Here is a 16490-nt window from a genome sequence, read left to right on the forward strand (position 1 = left end):
TTTCTTTCCTTACTTTGAGTTTGATTTGCTCTTCTTTTTCTAGCCTCTTAAGGTGGAATCTTAGATTTTTTTTTCTTTTCTTTTTTAAAATTTATTTATTTTGGCTGCATTGGGTTTTCATTGCTGGGCACGGGCTTTCTGTAGTTGCGGTGAGCGAGGGCTACTCTTCCTTGTGGCGTGTGGGCTTCTCATTGCGGTGGCTTCTCTTGTTGTGGAGCATGGGCTCTAGGCACGTGGGCTTCAGTAGTTGTGGCACACAGGCTCAGTAGTTGTGGCTCGTGGGCTCTAGAGCGCAGGCTCAGTAGTTGTGGCGCACGGTCTTCATTGCTCCGTGGCATGTGGGATCTTCCCGGACCAGGGCTCGAACCCATGTCCCCTGCATTGGCAGGTGGATTCTTAACCACTGTGCCACCAGGGAAGTCCCTGGAATCTTAGATTTTTGATTTTAGTTCTTTCTTTCTAATGTAAACATTTAAAGCTATAAGTTTCCTTCTGAGGACTGCATTAGCTTTGTCTCTTGAATTTTGAAATGTTGTATTTTTAAATTTTTATTCTTTGTATTATTAAGAAGTGGCTTAACTTCCAAATATATGGAGTTACACAGATTTCTTTTTGTTGTTGATTTCTGATTTAATCCTGTGTGGCTGGAGAATATATTTTGTATGATTTCAGTCCTTTTAAACTTTTAAGACTTGTTAGGTCAACTTAGACTTGGTTTCTTTTGTTTTGTTTTTGTAAGTCTATGTAAAAAACATTACTCCCCTCTGGATGACTTGAGTTCTGTGCTGCTAACCACCTTAGCCTTAGTCATACATAGTCCATGCTTTAGAGAATTTTCTTTCTTCAATTCATGACTGATAATTTCACTTGGTCCCATGTGAATGAGGGAAGCTGGGTTGTAGGGCATATCACTGTTCAGATGACATCTCTGAAGGAGACAGGGGCCTTGAGATGATGCCAAATTCCTCATCTGATTTCACATTAGCAAGGCTTGCTTTCACACTCTTATCAAGGATTTTGCTCTTTGTTGCTCTTATGTCTATAGTTCTGTTTATAGACCCTGACAAGCTTTTAGGGGATTCCTTGAATATCAGTTTAGGTTAGGTTAAGCTTAAGAAAACCTCAAACAACAGTGGTTTTCCTTTTTGTTCTGCCATCCTGAGTACTTGGCTCCCATCTCATAGACTAAGATGGCTGCTTGGGCTCCAGCTGTTACCTCAACATTCCAGGCAGCAGAGAGGAAGAAGACACATTTCCTACGTGTGTAAGAAAGTCAAATGTATGCTTGACTTACATCCATTAGCCAGAAGTTAATCACATGGCCACCTAGCTAAAAGGGAGCCTGGAAAACACCTTTGCTCTGGGTAGTCTTATACTTAGCTAACAGTAAGAAAAGTTCTCACAGTAATAAGTTTGAGTGCTTATTGTGTGCCAGGCACTGTGTTAAACACTGGGAATCTCCCATTTAATCCTCACCCTCCCTATGGGTAGGCCTCATTTATTCCCATTTTATAGAGGAGGAAACTGAGGCCCAGTGAGGTCAAATGATTTGCCCAGGTTCACACAGCTATTACTGGAGGAGCCAGAATCCAGACTCAGGCATCTGACTCCAGAATCGGCATTCTTGGCTACCTGCTCTATTGCATCTCACCCCCTTTCCGTAATTCCCTTTTCTCCTTCCAGGTGAAGACCTCAGTGAAAACCCCTCAGACCAAAGCCAACCCAGCTGCCACCAGAGTGGCTTCAGCCAAAGGGGCAGCATCAGCTCCTGGAAAAGGGGTTTCTGCAGCTGCTCAAACCAAACTGGGGTCCCCAGCCAAGGCAAGTAGGACCAGTGCCAAAAGAGGTGCCGGGGTGGGATGGAGAGGAGGCCAAGCAGTGGCCCCAGCCTGGACAAGGGTCCTGCACAGGCGGGAGTGATCTCCCCACAGCCATGCCCTGGGTGGGGCTTCACTTAAGGGGAACTGTGCTTTCCTCTTCCTTCCCCAATACTGTTCCCTCCTCATGATTCAGGTAAAGCCACCAGCAAGAGCCCCCCAGAGCAGTGCTGTCTCGGGCAGGGGCCAGGTGTCTGTGCCGGCTATGGGGAAGGCACTGGCTGCAGCAGCCCAGGCCCAGCTGGGGCCGATCAGGGGCCCACAGGAGGACTCGGAGAGCAGTGAGGAGGAGTCGGACAGTGAGGGGGAGGCGCCCGCTCAGGTGAGGCCCGGGAGGGCAGAGAGCAGCCCTGTGCTTCCCCTCTGTGCCAGGAGCCGCCCACAGCACAGCTACACATGCCCCATGCATCTCCCGTCTCCCTTCCCTGACTCCGCTTCTCTCACTCCGCTTCTCTCACTCCAGGCGAAGCCCTCAGGGAAGACCCCCCAGGTCAGAACTGCCTCAGCCTCCACCAAGGGGTCCCCCAGGAAAGGGGCGGCCCCAGCACCCCCTGGGAAGGCAGGACCCCCAGCCGCCCAGGCCGGGAAGCGGGAAGAGGACTCGGAGAGCAGCAGTGAGGAGGAGTCAGACAGTGACGGGGAGACGCCGGCAGCTGTGCCCCCAGCCCAGGTGAGGCCTCATGAGGAAGCAGCTACAGTGCCAGGCCTCTGAGCCACCGCCACCTACTCCTGCATCAGAACGTGGGTTCAGGGCCAGGTGAAGAAGGAATTAAGACCAGATTAAGGCTCTGACCCCAGGATCCTTTCCCCCAGCTGCTGTCCCCCATGTCTCCTTAGGTGAAACCTGCTGTAGAAACCCCCTAACCAAGGCCTCCCTGATGAAGGGTGTCCTATGCACTCCCATATCTACCAAGGCCTCCACAGCACGAGTGGGCACACCAGCCCCATGGAATGCTAGGCCAGCAACTCCCACCAAGCCCCCAAAGATGTCACAGAGGGCCATGAGGAGGCTTGGACTGTGATGCAGGTACCATGAGGCCCTGGGAAGCTGGAGGAAGTCACATCCCTCACCTGGGCCTGGGGCCTCCTGTAGGCATGTGTATCTCTCAAGGAGAGCTCTTCTAGCTTAACGTGAAGCCTGAGGAGTGGGGAGAGGGAAGGAATGAGCAACCGACTTTTATCTTGACCATTTTCCCTCTGTCTGCTTGCACAGAAGAAGTTCAGGGTGACAAACTCCAGGACTCGCAGGGCTCAGACATGTGATGGAAATGACGGGCTCAGGCCTAGTAGAGGTGATAGATGGCAACTGACATGGAGCCTTGGTGTCAGGAGAGACAGTAGGGAGTGGTGGCAACCAGGACAAACTGGAGAGCCCTTGTCTCATCTAGAAAAGCAGTCCCTATCAGCTCCAGCCAGTTGTGACCTGGTGGAGATGGACCCTTTGTGAGGCCAGATACTCAATTTCTTTTTTTTTTTTTTTTTTTTTAAATTTATTTATTTATTCATTTATTTTTGGCTGCATTGGGTCTTCATTGCTGGGCGCACGTGGGCTTTCTCTAGTTGCGGAGAGCGGGGGCTACTCTTCGTTGGGGTGCGTGGGCTTCTCATTGTGGTGGCTTCTCGTTGCGAAGCACGGACTCTAGACGCGCAGGTTTCAGTAGTTGTGGCGCACAGGCTTAGTTGCTCCGTGGCATGTGGGATCTTCCCAGACCAGGGCTCGAACCCATGTCCCCTGCATTGGCAGGCGGATTCTTAACCACTGCGCCACCAGCGAAGTCCCTTGAGCTTCCATTTCTTAAGGGAAGCTGGAAATCCCTGTTCCACGCTGAGCTCCAGCCCCTCCTAGATTTCTATTTTCTTCATGAGTAAACAAGCACCAAGAAGTGTAAGTGCTCCTAGCACTAATCTCTCTGCCTTCAGTGCAGCAGACCACTACTGAACACGCTGTCTTATTGACAGGGACAAAGGAATGAAAGATGTTGGCCCTGCCCTCAAGGAGCATATAGTCTGTCGGGCAAGACAAGGTGACCGGATTATTGGAGAATGTTCTGGTTGTGCTCTGATGGTGCTGGGAAAACAAGTGTCTGAGAGGCCAAACGAGATGATTGAGCTGAGCTTGGAGGAAGACCTGGGGTTCCCTAGACACGAAAGTAGAGACAGACCCTCCAGGTTGGGGAGGGGAGTGTGGAAAGGGAGGGGGGATGTAAAGTCAGGTGGGTTCAGCAAAGGCCAGCTGTCCTGTAGGCAATAGTCACTTCTAGTTGCTTGTTACCAGTAACATTTATGGGGGCCTAAATGCCAGACTAAGACACAAGGGTCCCAGCCATGTTTTGGACTGTGGTGCTTTTTGTAAAGTTTCTTTTGTTTGTTTTTTAATTTTTTTTTTTTTTGGCTGCATTGGGTCTTCGTTGCTATGCTTGGGCTTTCTCTAGTTGCGACAAGCGGGGGCCACTCCTCGCCGCGGTGCATCGACTCCTTATTGTGGTGGCCTCTCCCATTGCGGAGCACAGGCTCTAGGTGCGTGGGCCTCAGCAGTTGTGGCTCGTGGGCTCCAGAGCGCAGCCTCAGTAGTTGTGGCGCACAGGCCTAGCTGCTCCGCGGCATGTCGGATCCTCCTGGACGAGGGCTCGAACCCATGTCCCCTGCATTGACAGGCAGATTCCCAACCACTGCGCCACCAGGGAAGTCCCTGTAAAGTTTTAAACAGGTTATTGTATCAGTCGGGACATCCTAATCTGCAGGAGAAAACAAGAGCTACTTCACAAGCGCTTAGATGCTTAGGGGATTGGTTATCTCAGTGCACGATGTTTCAGGGTAAGGTGTCTGTAAAGGTGGTTCCTTCAGCTCAGCATCATCTGTCCTTCAGCTCAACATCATCAGTGACTCAGATTTCTTCCGTCTCTATGCCTCATGTGCCTCATTGTCACAGCAGGGCTGCAGCATCTCCTAAAGAGCTAGGAAATCCCCCAGTTGACTTCCCCTCCCCTTGTCTCCTTGACCAGATCTAAGGCATGTGCTCTGCCCACCCCCTGCCACCCCCCAAAAAAGTCACTCACTGATGAGAGGCCTGCAGTTCCTGTGATTGGCTAGGAGAAGTAGCCATCCTCTCCAAAGCCTGTGGTGGGGACCCCCAGAACAGAGTCAGGGTTCTGTGAGCAAGGAAGCCATGGGGGCGTGGCTGTTGCAGTGTGCATTGTAGTTGATTCATTTTAAAAATTGGGAAATACACAAGTCAGGATCTTCTAGCTTTTCTTAAGAAATTGGAGGCTCAGGCAACATGGGTCCTGCTTTTCTGAGTGGTGAAAGTGGGGCCTTCGCACCAGTAGGGAGGCCCAGAGCTGCCCTCTGCACCTACCTGGGCTCCCCTGAGCTGGTCACCGCTAGCACCTTGCTGATTAGTCACTGCTCTCTGAGTCGTCCTCTGGCTCCTGACGGCTCTTCCCAGCCGGCCCGCCCCCCTCATTTATGTCTGGTCCAGCAGGAGGGGATAACAGCCGCTCGGAACACTCAGCCAACTCCTGCTTTTAGCTGGAGGTGTGACAGCCAGATGTGAGCTGTGCTGGGGCCACTGGCCCCACCCCTGCCACCTTGTCCCGGGCCACTGTCACCTCTTATTCCAATGCCCGGCCAACAGCACGCCAGCCCTCAGGTTTTAGTGGTGTCTGACTCACACATCCCTTTCACGTTCAGAGTCAGCTCTGGAGGAAGGATAGACAGAGTGGAGACCTGTGTTCCCAGTGGCTGTGAGGCATGCCGGGCCAGCAGCTGTGACCCCTGTGTGTATATAGGGGGGTCATGCTATCTTCCCCGGAGACTGAGGGTCGTTGCTCGCTGGCCGTGGTTTCCCCACCCCGGCCTCTCAGTGGTGCTGCCCCTCGGCTAACAAATGCCCCCTCACGCACCATATGCTTGTCCCGTCAGAAGGAGGGTAACTCCAAAACTGCCAGAAGCAAGACCCTGGCCCCAGCGCCCCCGGAGAAGAAGGCAGAGGGGTCCTCAACCAGCAGTGATGAGCTGCCAGCGAGACAGGTCGGCCAGGCCTTGTCTCTGAGGACACTCAGGCTCAGAGCTGGGCGGTGGGCCCGGGCGCGGGGGCAGATCTGTCCCACTTAAATAGCACTTCCCAGTTTCCTGAGCTCTCTCCTCTGTTTTAACACCTTCATCCTCACAATAACCCTGGGAGGCAGGCAGCAGAGCCAGACGGTGTAGGGTCAGAGCCGGCTCCCCCGCCCTCCAGCTCCAGGGCCCAGGCTCGCCTGAACCATGCTGAGGCCCGGCTATTTCAGCTGTGAACAGGCAGGGTGGCAGTCCTGCTTCCCCGCTCTGCATGCTGGCGCAGGTACACAGCGTGCCACCCGAGAGGGAGGGCCTGTAAACGCAGGAGGGCACGTGGCGGTGCATCAGGAGTCAAGGCCCAACAACTTGAAGTGATTTCCCCAGACTCCTATGACCCATAAGGAGCCAAGGAAGGGGCAGACGCTGATACCCCTGCTTCCTGTTGGGAACCGGGAGCCTTCTCTGCAGGGCCTGTCAGAATCCCACAGGCCCGGTCCCAGACCGCACTCACGCACCTGCAGCCCATCCTCACACGCTGCCGGCCGTCCTCCCCTGACTCTACCCCTGAGGGCGGGACCAAGCCCACCTTGCCTGCCCAACTCCAGAGGCCCACTTTCACCTGGCAGGTGTCTGAGCTTCTGTGTGAACCCCAGGCCTTGCCTGCAGCTGGCACTGCCCTTTGTCCTCCTCTAGCCCCAAGTTCCTAGAAGCGTCTACCAGGCCCTTCAGAGATGCTGGAGCCCGCAACCCCCAGACCAGTGGGTCTCCTTAACCAGCTCCCCTTAAGGACTTCCCTGGCGATCCAGTGGTTAAGACTCTGCGCTTCCAATGCAAGGGGCACAGGTTCCATCCCTGGTCGGGGAAGTTCGGCATGCCACGCGGTGCAGCCGAAAAAAACCCAGCTCCCCTTAGATATCATACCACGTGCTAATCAGTCCATCGGTAGAGTCAGATGCCATTTGCACACCCCCAGTGCTGGGGTGCTCACTGCCTTTCTCTCCTTAATAGCCTAGATTAGAAAAATAACCATGAGCAACTCCATCTACCATTGGTCACTTCCTGAGTGCCAAGGACTGTGCTAGGCCCCATACTTTCATTGTTCTGTTTAATCCCCACAACAGACCTATGAGGATAGGTGCTTTTATTCCCATTTTGAGGAGGAATGAATGAGGCCCAGAGAAGTTGGGTGAGCTGCCCTGGTGTCACAGGGCTGTAACAAGGGGACAGGCCCGGTGTTTGAACCCAGGCTGTCCGCTCCCTGGCACTACCCTGACACTCCCCTCTCCATGGCAGGAAGGAAGCAGGGCTTGGACACTGCCCTCTGGCTCTCTGTGGAGCCTTTTGGAGGCTGCCCCCTTCTCTGAGCAGGATCGAAACAGCTGGGAGGGAGCGGGCCGCTTCGCCCTTCTCTGCGGGGGTGGACTAACACAATTAATATGAACATCATGCTTAAACTGAGCCATTTAATTGGTACGTTAGTCCTCAGTATTCTGGAGTCCCTATTAAAAAAGAGGAAAGGAAAAAGTCGGCACTTTGTGCATTCCCCGGGAGGATTCAGGGAAGACGGCACAGCTCGGGGAAGCTGCAGCTTCCTCCTAACTGGGGGGTTTTTATCTCCTTAATCCCCAGCTCACTAATTATGATTATTATCGTTATTATGCGTTTATCAGGCACTTCTCTGTTGACGAGTTTCACTGTTTCTATTATTAGCCTGTCCATGTGGGAAAGGGATTGATCCCAGGGTGGTGGGCAGAGCCCTAGGCTGGGAGGCAGAGAGGGGATGTGGTCCATTCCCAGGCCCCCTCACTGTGCCTCAGCCTCCCCCCATGCAGGGGGTGGGGCCTGTCCCCTTGCTCTCACGGGCACCTCGGGGTGGTCCGTGGCTCAGCCCTGTTGTGCTGGCATTAACCCCAGGCCAGGGTCTGTGCTGGGGCCTGGGGTAAGTACCAAATTAAAAAGACAAGGCCCTGCCTTCAGAGTTCCAGGTTGAGTCAGAAAGAAAGAAGAGACCTGTAAGAAGCTAAATGAGGGTGTTAAATCAGAGGCTTAGCATGGTTGGTCCTGGAAGGAGTTCCTGTCTGGTGCCTGGAGAACTAGCTTCCAGCCCTGGCTCTGACACCAGCTTGCTGGTCACCCTGGGTAGGGCCACTTGCCCTTGCTGAGCTTCAGCCTTCTCAACCCCTGGGGTGAGATTCCCTGGGGGCTGGTGAACCATGGAGGCTCCAGGCTACATCCCTGGGAGTGGGATTTCTCATCTCCCTGGGGTGGAGTGGGCCCAGGATCTGCTAACCAGTCCCAGGCAGTTCTGGGAGAGGCTTTGGAGAAGTGCTGCCATCCAGAGCTCGGGTGCCTTCATGGCCATGTCCCTTGGGGTCAGCAGCCTGGGCCAATCCGCCCGACCCCTGCTCTGCCCCAGACTGGAACGAGGGCACTCTTGTGATGCGCTCAGCTGTGACTTCTAGAAGGCCCCCGGGTTTGGTCCTACAGACGTCAGACCCTATAGTAGGAAAGGAGTGCCTGCATTCCCTCTGGGCCCTCACTGCCCAGCACCTACACGGGGTGTCCAGCCAGATGTTCGGGCTGCTTCCATTTCCAGTGTGTCTTTTCTGACATACCCCGGAAAGAAGGCCCTTGTCACCCCTGTGTGTACTGGGCAGACCAGAGGCCCTCCGGTGAGTGAGCCCAGGCTGGGGTTACTAATAGCCCTTTCAACAGGTGGGAGAGTGAGGCCCACGAAGCTCAGGGGCTGGGCCACGAGGTGAGGTCGTGGCAGAGGTGGGATCAGAAGTGCATCCCACATACCCCTGGGCAGCACAGCCCTCCTTCTGAAGCCTCCTTCCCAGTCCAGGGCTCAGCCAGGGTCCCCCTCGTGCCCCGCCCCCCAAAGCCAGGCCCCCTGCCCAGCCCCCAGCCCGGGGGAGGGAGGGGTGCACGGCGTGGGCAGGTGGAACAGGGAGGAGGCTTCTGCTGCGGAGCTGCTTTTAACATCCCAGACGCTATTGTTTGCCTCAGTGGGCTTGCTGCCTCTCTTCATGCCCGACAATCTGTTCCTCTGTCTTCTCACATATATATAGATCCCCCCTCCCTCAACTGTAAGCCTTCTCCCACTTTCCATCTTCTCTCTTTCGTCACGTGGGAAGGAAGGCTCTGGAAGTGGCAGATCAGAGCAGCCATGGGGGAGGCCGTTTGGCAGGGGTAGGAAGGGCCCAAGCCCAGCAGAGCTTCCCCCCTTGGGCGGGCCCCTTCCTGCTTTCCTTTTTACTTTACCTCTCCCGCAGCACCCTGGGAGGAGGTGGAGTCACGCTCGGGAGGTGGGCAGAGACCTGGGTCCCAGGCCGTGGCCGTGGCTGTGGCCGTGGGCAGCTCCTGCCTGCCGCCCTCCTCTCCCTGTGGGGGTGGGGCCAGAACCCAGACCAGACCTGACCTTTGGGGACTGGAAAGTAGGCTCCCCAGATGCCCTTCTGTGCAGTGGGCATATTCACTGGAGCTGTGGTTCCCAGGTGTCCGTAGAATACAAGGTGGTGCTGCTTTCTTTCTCTCTGTTTCAGTGTCTCACTGGAAAATGCAAAGCATAACCACAGATAGAACGTGTACAGAGCCCCCAAGTACCATCCCCAGCTTTGGTAGTTCTGAACTTGTGACCAAGCTCGTTTCATCCAAACCTTCAACTCACTTCCCCAACACCACTGAATCCCTCCTTTTTTTTTTTTAAGCACAATCTCTAAAAAGTTGACCCACCTAGTCGGTGTCCCCATTCCCCAGTTGTCTCATGAATGACGTTTTCTATATCTGGCGTGGTCAAATAGGAGTCCATGGAAGAGCCACACACTGTACTGGGTCCCTTCGGCCTTACTCTGTTGATTTTCCCTGTGCAGTGTATTTGTTGAAGATACTGGGCCGATGTAGCTGGGTTGCTGCGTCCTGGCAGCCCCCTCGGGAGGCGGCATCAGACTCTTGGGCATGGGGGCAACTAGACTGTGAACCACTCCCCAGTGAATCATGTATTACAGCCAGGCAACTGAGGGGGGCGCTGCTCGGAGCGCCCCATGCGGCAGGCGTCTCTCTGAAGTCAGCCAGAGGAGGGAAGCTGAATCGCACGTTCTGGCCCTGACTCTGCTTCCGTTGGGCCGTGTGACCTTGGGCAACTCTCCTCCCCTCTCTGGACTTGTGGCTTTCCCATCTGTATAGTGGAGCTAACGCCGCTGACCTCGGGGGTTTATGTGAGGGTCAGGTGGGCTCCTGTGAGCTGTGAGGTGCTGTGCGGGGTCTCAGCGGGTGCGTGGGCTGGGAGTGAGCTGGGAGTGCCCTGGGCAGCTAGAATGGCCTCTGACTGTGCCCAGCCACCCCAAGCTCTCTGGACCCCTTGCCTTATAAAACCCTCCCCTACCCACCTTCCCCTTCCTCTTCCCCTGGCCAAGCCTTTAATCACTGGGGGGGTGTGTTTTGTTTTTGTTTTTCAAGGTGATTAAAACCCCTCTGATTTTTGTCGACCCTAATCGTAGTCCAGCTGGCCCAGCTGCTACCCCCGCCCAAGCCCAGGCTACAAGCACCCCGAGGAAGGCCCAGGCCTCAGAGAGCACACCCAAGAGCTCCTCTGAGAGTGAGGATGAGGACGTGATCCCCGCTACGCAGTGCTCGACTCCTGGTGAGCACAGGCCCACTGTGCAGGGCTGACTCCCCTGCTGCAACTGCCAGACACACGCACACACACCCGCGTGCACACACACACACATACACACACACACACACACACACCCCCACTGGGCTGGCTCAGGAGAAGTAGCTGCTGGGGCTTCTCTGTGCTGGCTCCAAAGGGTAGAACCTAGACCAGAGGCTAGAAGCTGCAGGGACCAGGTTTGTAGTATAAGGAAGAGCTCTGTAACAACTGACTGACTGAACATGGAGAGGGCTGTGAGGTAGTGAGCCTTCCGTTCCTGGTGGCATGTAAAGGGGGGGTTAGGTAATCCCTAAACAGAGACATGTAGGGAAGGATTCCTGGAGACAGGACCAGATCTGGGATTTCTTTGACTTTTGACAATCTGTGATTCTAACAGTGATAGCAAGAAAATGGTTAATTACTATTATTATTACTAGAACACTTTTTAACGAAGATATTAATACCTGATCTTGGTAGGCTAATTAAGAAATGCAGATTAGCACAAAAGAAAAAACCTCACTTGGAATCCCACTGTCCAGAATAATTACTGTTAACATTTTACAACTATTAACTTTACAAAAACCTAAGATGACACCATGTGTTTTTAGTGAGACCACACTGGACATACGCTCAGTAATCTTTATTTGGTGTGTTGTGACGTTACATATTTACAGCGTGATGCCTGCTGGCTACAAAGTGGTCACTGGGGTGGGATCCCGCGGTTCACTTAGCCAGCGCCGCGTTGGAGGAAGCTGAGGGTTTTGTTTGGGGCGTTTGGCTGTCATGAACAGTGCTGCAGTGAACGTGTGTAATCGAGCCTCTGCACATGACCAAGGCTGTCCTCAGGAGAGACTGTTTTACATGCGCGGAGAGTCACGTTTGGCTCCAGTGCTCTGCCTGTTGCTCAGGAGGAGCGGCCTGGCCAGCGGCGGGGGCTGAAGGTGGGGAGGGGCCAAGGAGGAGGCCTGGGGTGACAGCCACAGCAGTCGTGTCATCTCCCTGTGATGTGGAGACAGTGGCAGATCCTGCCTGGAAGGCTCGGGAGGGGATTTAACGGGCTTCTACCACACAGGCCCCGGGCACCGCGCCAGGTCCCCAGGATGGGCTGAGAGATTGGGTGTTGCTCCTCTGGGGAGGCCACGGGCTCCTGTGCCCTGACACAGCCCCTCCCGCTCCATCTCAGCCATTAGGACCAGCGTGGCGACTGTGCCCACGGCCCACCCCAGGGCAGCCCTCAGAGCCAGCATGGTGGGGGCCGGCAGCAGTGAGGACACCAGTCGGGCGTCTGAAGGCAAGAAACGGGAGACGCCAGCCTCTCAGGTACCTGAAGGGCCGGGGGGCGCTGTGCGGGCTAGCAGGGCTGAGGGGCTCCCTCCTCTGCCCCCACTTCCCCACAGGGCTTCTGGGTGGCACCGCAGTTGCTCTCACCCACGCCCTCGAAGCCACAGCCTTTCCTGGCCTGGCCGTAGCCCTGATCCACGCTCCCAAATTAGCCTTGCGTGATCTGGCACGTGGCGCCCGGGAAGAGCCAGCCCTGCTCCTTGAGTCTCTCAGCAGCTTTTTCAGCAATGTCAGGCCTTTGGTTTGTTTTTTTTCTCCCGGTTTGAACAAAAGTTTGCCGTTGTCAGTGTTTGTCATAGTGACCATGAGCGTTCTTCCCAGCCTTCACGGTTTTCAGTGCCTTTTTATTTATTTGGTCCTTGCTGAAACTAAAAAACCGGGCAGGGGAGAGTTAATGGCTCATCATTCAAATGATGAAACTGAGCACCACGCCCTCAGCAAGAGGGTCGAGACATGTCCAGGATCCGGCAGGGTCAGAATCGGGGCTCCTGCCTCCCAATCCATTGCTCTCAGGGCTGTAGAGTTTGTCTCCCTGACGCCTTGTACCCGCCCCTTTTTTCTGAGAAGGCAGGAGGAGAGAGAGCTGGGGACGCGGCAGCAGGACTTGGGCATCTCCACTCAGAGGGGCTCATCACGAGCTACAGCTCAAAAAGAGCTTCCTGGGAGCATGGGTGCTGAGTGGGTGGCTGGTTTGTGGTCACGGCACCCAACAACCTGCATCCATTTGGCCGTTCAGCCAGCAGATGGTGCTGAGCATCTGTCTATGTGGGACACTGAGGATACGACAGGAAGAAGACAAGGAGGGTCCCTGCCCTCGTGGAGTTCCCAAGGCGGGGGTCAGCCACTAAACAAGGAGACCAAAAGTTAAAGTACTCACCAACTAGGGAACAGGGGGATGACCTGCTTTAGAAAGGACGGGCCGGGGTGGCCTCCCAGAGGAGGCAACACTGAGGCCGGAGAAGCAGCCAGGCCTGGGCGAGCTGGGGAGCCCTCCAAGCAGGGAGACCCAGGTGCAGGGACCTCTGGGGAAGCACTTGGGGGTTCGAGAGCTGGAAGAAGCTGGGGCAGAGGGGCCAGGCCTGACAACCCATGGTGAGGGCCTGGTGAGGGCCGCGGGGGGCCTGGAGGTTTCAGCGAGGGATCACACCCAGGTCTCGTTCCATTCTCTCTCCTTGGCCGCTGCCGTGTGTGGGAAGCAGGAGTGGCACCAGGGAGACTGTTAAGGAGGCTGTTACAGCCACGAGGCTAGAGGCTCAGATTGAGTGGTGGGGCCTCCGCTGGAGCCTGAGCTGCTTCCCTCCCATGGGCTGGGAGCTGTCTTTGGACCTCTGAGAACGCTATGATTAGCTCATAACCTGAAGCCTGGCACCATTTTCTGCCCAGATGGTGGCGTTGCCCCTTTGCCCCTCAGTCCTCCACTCCAGCCCCAGGTTCCTCTTGCAGCTACAGGTCCCCTTCCACCCCAGCCAGACAGGATCTGACCAGGCTGTGGCATGATGGCATCCCGGGAACCCGGGAGTCTCAGGGCTGCCTTTGGCTGTCCACAGGTGACAAAGAGGAACCCAGCTCACCTCCCGCTGACCCAGGCTGCCCTGAAGGTCCTTGCCCAGAAAGCCAGTGAGGCCCAGCCTCCTGCTGCCAGGACCCCGTCTTCAAGTGGGGTGAGCTGGGGAGCCGGGGGCCAGGCCCCGCTCTGGAGGGGACAGTCATCAGAGACCGCAGAGGGTAGAAGGCAGGGCCCAGGCAGGGGCCTGAGTCCCAGCACCAGCACTTACCAGCACTGGCTGTAGCTCACGCACTTACCTCCCGGGCTTCTGCTGCCCGTCTTAGAGAGTTGTGGGAGGATTAAGTGAGGCCTGTGTGCGAAGCAGCTAACACGGTGCCTGGCCCTTAACTGAGGTGTTCAGTAAGCACCAGATCTTATTTCCCCTAATTTTTCCTTTCACCCTTTCTCCTCTCACCAAATTAGACCGACGAGACACTGCCCGTGACGAGTCCCCAGAGCACCCCCGCGCAGGCCAGAGGGGCCAACAAGCTCAGAAAGCCTGAGGTTCCTGCAACCCAGCAGGCCATAGCCACTCCCTCGGGACGCCCCAAGGCCAAGGCCTCTGGGACCTCAGGTGACAGCAAGGACAGCAGTGGCAGCTCTTCAGGGAGTGAAGAAGATGCTGAGGGGCCCCAGGTGGCCCCATTGACCCACAGGCCAGGTGAGGGTCCTGGGAGGGAAAGGCTGGGGGACCTGGTGGAGCCCTCGGCTCAGGCCTCTGCTTTGTATGTCCACTTGTTCTGCGACTTTGGCCTAGCCATCCCACACAGGGTCTCAGTTTACCCAGCTGCACAACCCCGTAACAGAGTTGGTCCACATGATGTTAGAGGCCTTCCTACTCGGCTGTTTGGCCACTCCCAGCTTTCTGGTATCAGGCTCCCCTAACTGAGCCCCCAAAATCCCAGGGCCACGCCTCCCTTGGGAATTAGCAGGTGTTGGCATTCAGGTGTCTCACCTGGAGTGCTGTGCAGAGCAGTAGCCCTTGGAAGGGAGCAGTGGGAGCAGACGAAGCCTCGGGCGGGAGGGTGAGGCACGCACGCAGGGGCCAGGCCCTCCTTGGGCCCTCCTGAGGGCTCGGCCTGTCTAGCTGGCAAAGGGTACCTGGGACTCCCAGTAGGATACCTGTGCTTCTCCAGTAGGCCCCGCCCCCTCCAGGAGGGAGACCTTGGTGGAAGAGACCACAGCGGAGTCCAGCGATGATGAGGTGGTGGCACCCTCCCAGGTAACCGCGAGGGAAGGGGCTGGCAACCTTGGGGGCCTTGGGGCAGGAGCCCCAGGCCCAGCTCTTGCCCACCTATGCAGTCGTAGGCCGAGGCCGCCCCCTGGCTCATGGGTCTGGGCTCTTCCTCTTCCCGGGGGCCCTGGGCAGGGTCCTGTCCGTGTGGAGCCAGGCTGGCTCCTGCCCCGAGGCCCCTTTTCAGCATAAGGTCGTGAGTAGCGGACTCTTGGAGTCTATAGACAGGGCTTACCTTGATTTAGGTGATCCCCATATAAAAACGTTCTCTAACAGATGGGATTTCTTTTAAGGTTATCATCTGTACGTGGCAAATGCTAGTGCTTTTCCATTTGCATTAGTAATAAAGTTTCCTTTTTAAATGTGCCTGTTAAAACTATGTATTAATTAAAATAGTGCAGGAGGTACGCACAGAGGGCTGATGTGCCCACCGCCCAGTAGGGCTGGCCCAACCCTCGGGGTCCCTGTGCTGGTGTCCTCATAGCAGGCCATGCACTGCTGGGCCTCTTCACACTGGGCTTCTTCAGTCTCTCCTCTCAGGTTATGTGACCCCTGGGCTGACTCCGGCCAGTTCCCAGGCTTCAAAGGCCACTCCCAAGCCAGACCCCAACCCCTCGGTTTCCTCTACTCCGGCCACCAGACATGCCCCAGACGGCAAGCAGGAAGTGGAGCCCCAACAAGCAGCAGGCACCATGTCCCCTAAAACAGGTGAGTCGAGGGCTGCAGGAAGGACACAGCAGGATGTGGAAGGACAAGGCAGGGGCCCCTTTCCCTCCCTCAGGAGCCGTCCCACCAACATGGTCCTGTCTGCCAGCAGGGCCTCCCCAAGTGAGGCCTGGTACCCCTGCATCAGGCCTGGAGGTGCTCATCAAAGGGCAGGGGCCTGCGCCCGGGAGGCTGGCTGCTGTGGTCTAGGGCAGCCTGGAGGTTGGGTTATCCATCCTGTGGGATGCTGGTGCACCTGGTAGGGTGACCCCTGCCTTAGAGGAAGTGCACCTTGACTTTCAGGGCAGGCCTTGGCTCTCTCTAGCTGTCCGTGTTGACTTTTCTTCCTAACAAGTAGGCTCATGGTGCGGGACGTCAGGACTCAGGGTTGCTCAGACAGAAGGTGGGGCCACGTTTGGAGAAGTCTTCAGCACATGGCGAAGCCCCCAGGCTATGGACTGACGTTCTCTAAAGCCTCAGACGAGCCCCTGGCCTCTCTGGACCTCAGTGCCTTAACCAGACAGGGCAGGGGTCGATGCATCCATTGGTGTCACGTAGAAAATTGCACATGTGGAAAATGGTCACGCAGTGTTTGGAGGGCAGACTGGAGTGCTCAGGTCACCTGGCCTGGAGCATCAGCCACCGCTGACCGTGCCAGTTCTATGGGACATTTAGAGGGTACACCTGGGACAGCTGTAGGGGTTCCCCGGCCTTGGTGTTCTAAGGTGTTTGGTAGACAGGAAGCAGAGAAGTGGGCTGCAGGGAGAGAGGTTGCCGAGGCACCCTGTGTCCTCCTCAGCTCCCTTCTCTAGCCGACTCCTCTCCTTGCCAAGAAGCACCAGAGGACTGAATTGGGCCTCCGTCTGTCCTGCGACCCCCTCTGCCCACCACCCCTGGCCCACTAGGGCTCTGGAGCCAGAGCTGCTACAGGGCCCACTGCACACTGCTGGGAACAGCCCTCTCCTCCCCACGTGGAGCAGGGCCAAACCAGCAGCACCTCCCCGAACCCAGGGTGTCGGCGCACTTGTGCTGTGAGGCCCCCAATGGAGCTGAGACCTGCCAAGTCACCTGTGA

The 16490-nt window shown here is 56.1% G+C and overlaps 1 protein-coding gene across 4 annotated transcripts in view; it reads left to right on the forward strand.

Moving 5' to 3' along the window:
- TCOF1 (treacle ribosome biogenesis factor 1) overlaps positions 1-16490 on the forward strand; it is a 38746-nt gene that overhangs the window by 18097 nt on the left and 4159 nt on the right. For 2 of the 4 annotated variants that reach the window (XM_061189851.1, XM_061189852.1), the window contains exons 14-22: positions 1684-1821; positions 2014-2199; positions 2341-2547; positions 10395-10578; positions 11774-11910; positions 13479-13592; positions 13901-14138; positions 14614-14699; positions 15239-15419. In XM_061189851.1, the coding sequence (XP_061045834.1) occupies positions 1684-1821; positions 2014-2199; positions 2341-2547; positions 10395-10578; positions 11774-11910; positions 13479-13592; positions 13901-14138; positions 14614-14699; positions 15239-15419 (1471 nt within the window). Of the gene's footprint in view, positions 1-1683; positions 1822-2013; positions 2200-2340; positions 2548-10394; positions 10579-11773; positions 11911-13478; positions 13593-13900; positions 14139-14613; positions 14700-15238; positions 15420-16490 lie in introns of those variants that run through there. The other 2 variants (XM_061189853.1, XM_061189854.1) reach the window with 2 other exon arrangements.

Source organism: Eubalaena glacialis, chromosome 4 (assembly GCF_028564815.1).
Source record: "Eubalaena glacialis isolate mEubGla1 chromosome 4, mEubGla1.1.hap2.+ XY, whole genome shotgun sequence".
Classification (NCBI taxonomy): domain Eukaryota; kingdom Metazoa; phylum Chordata; class Mammalia; order Artiodactyla; family Balaenidae; genus Eubalaena; species Eubalaena glacialis.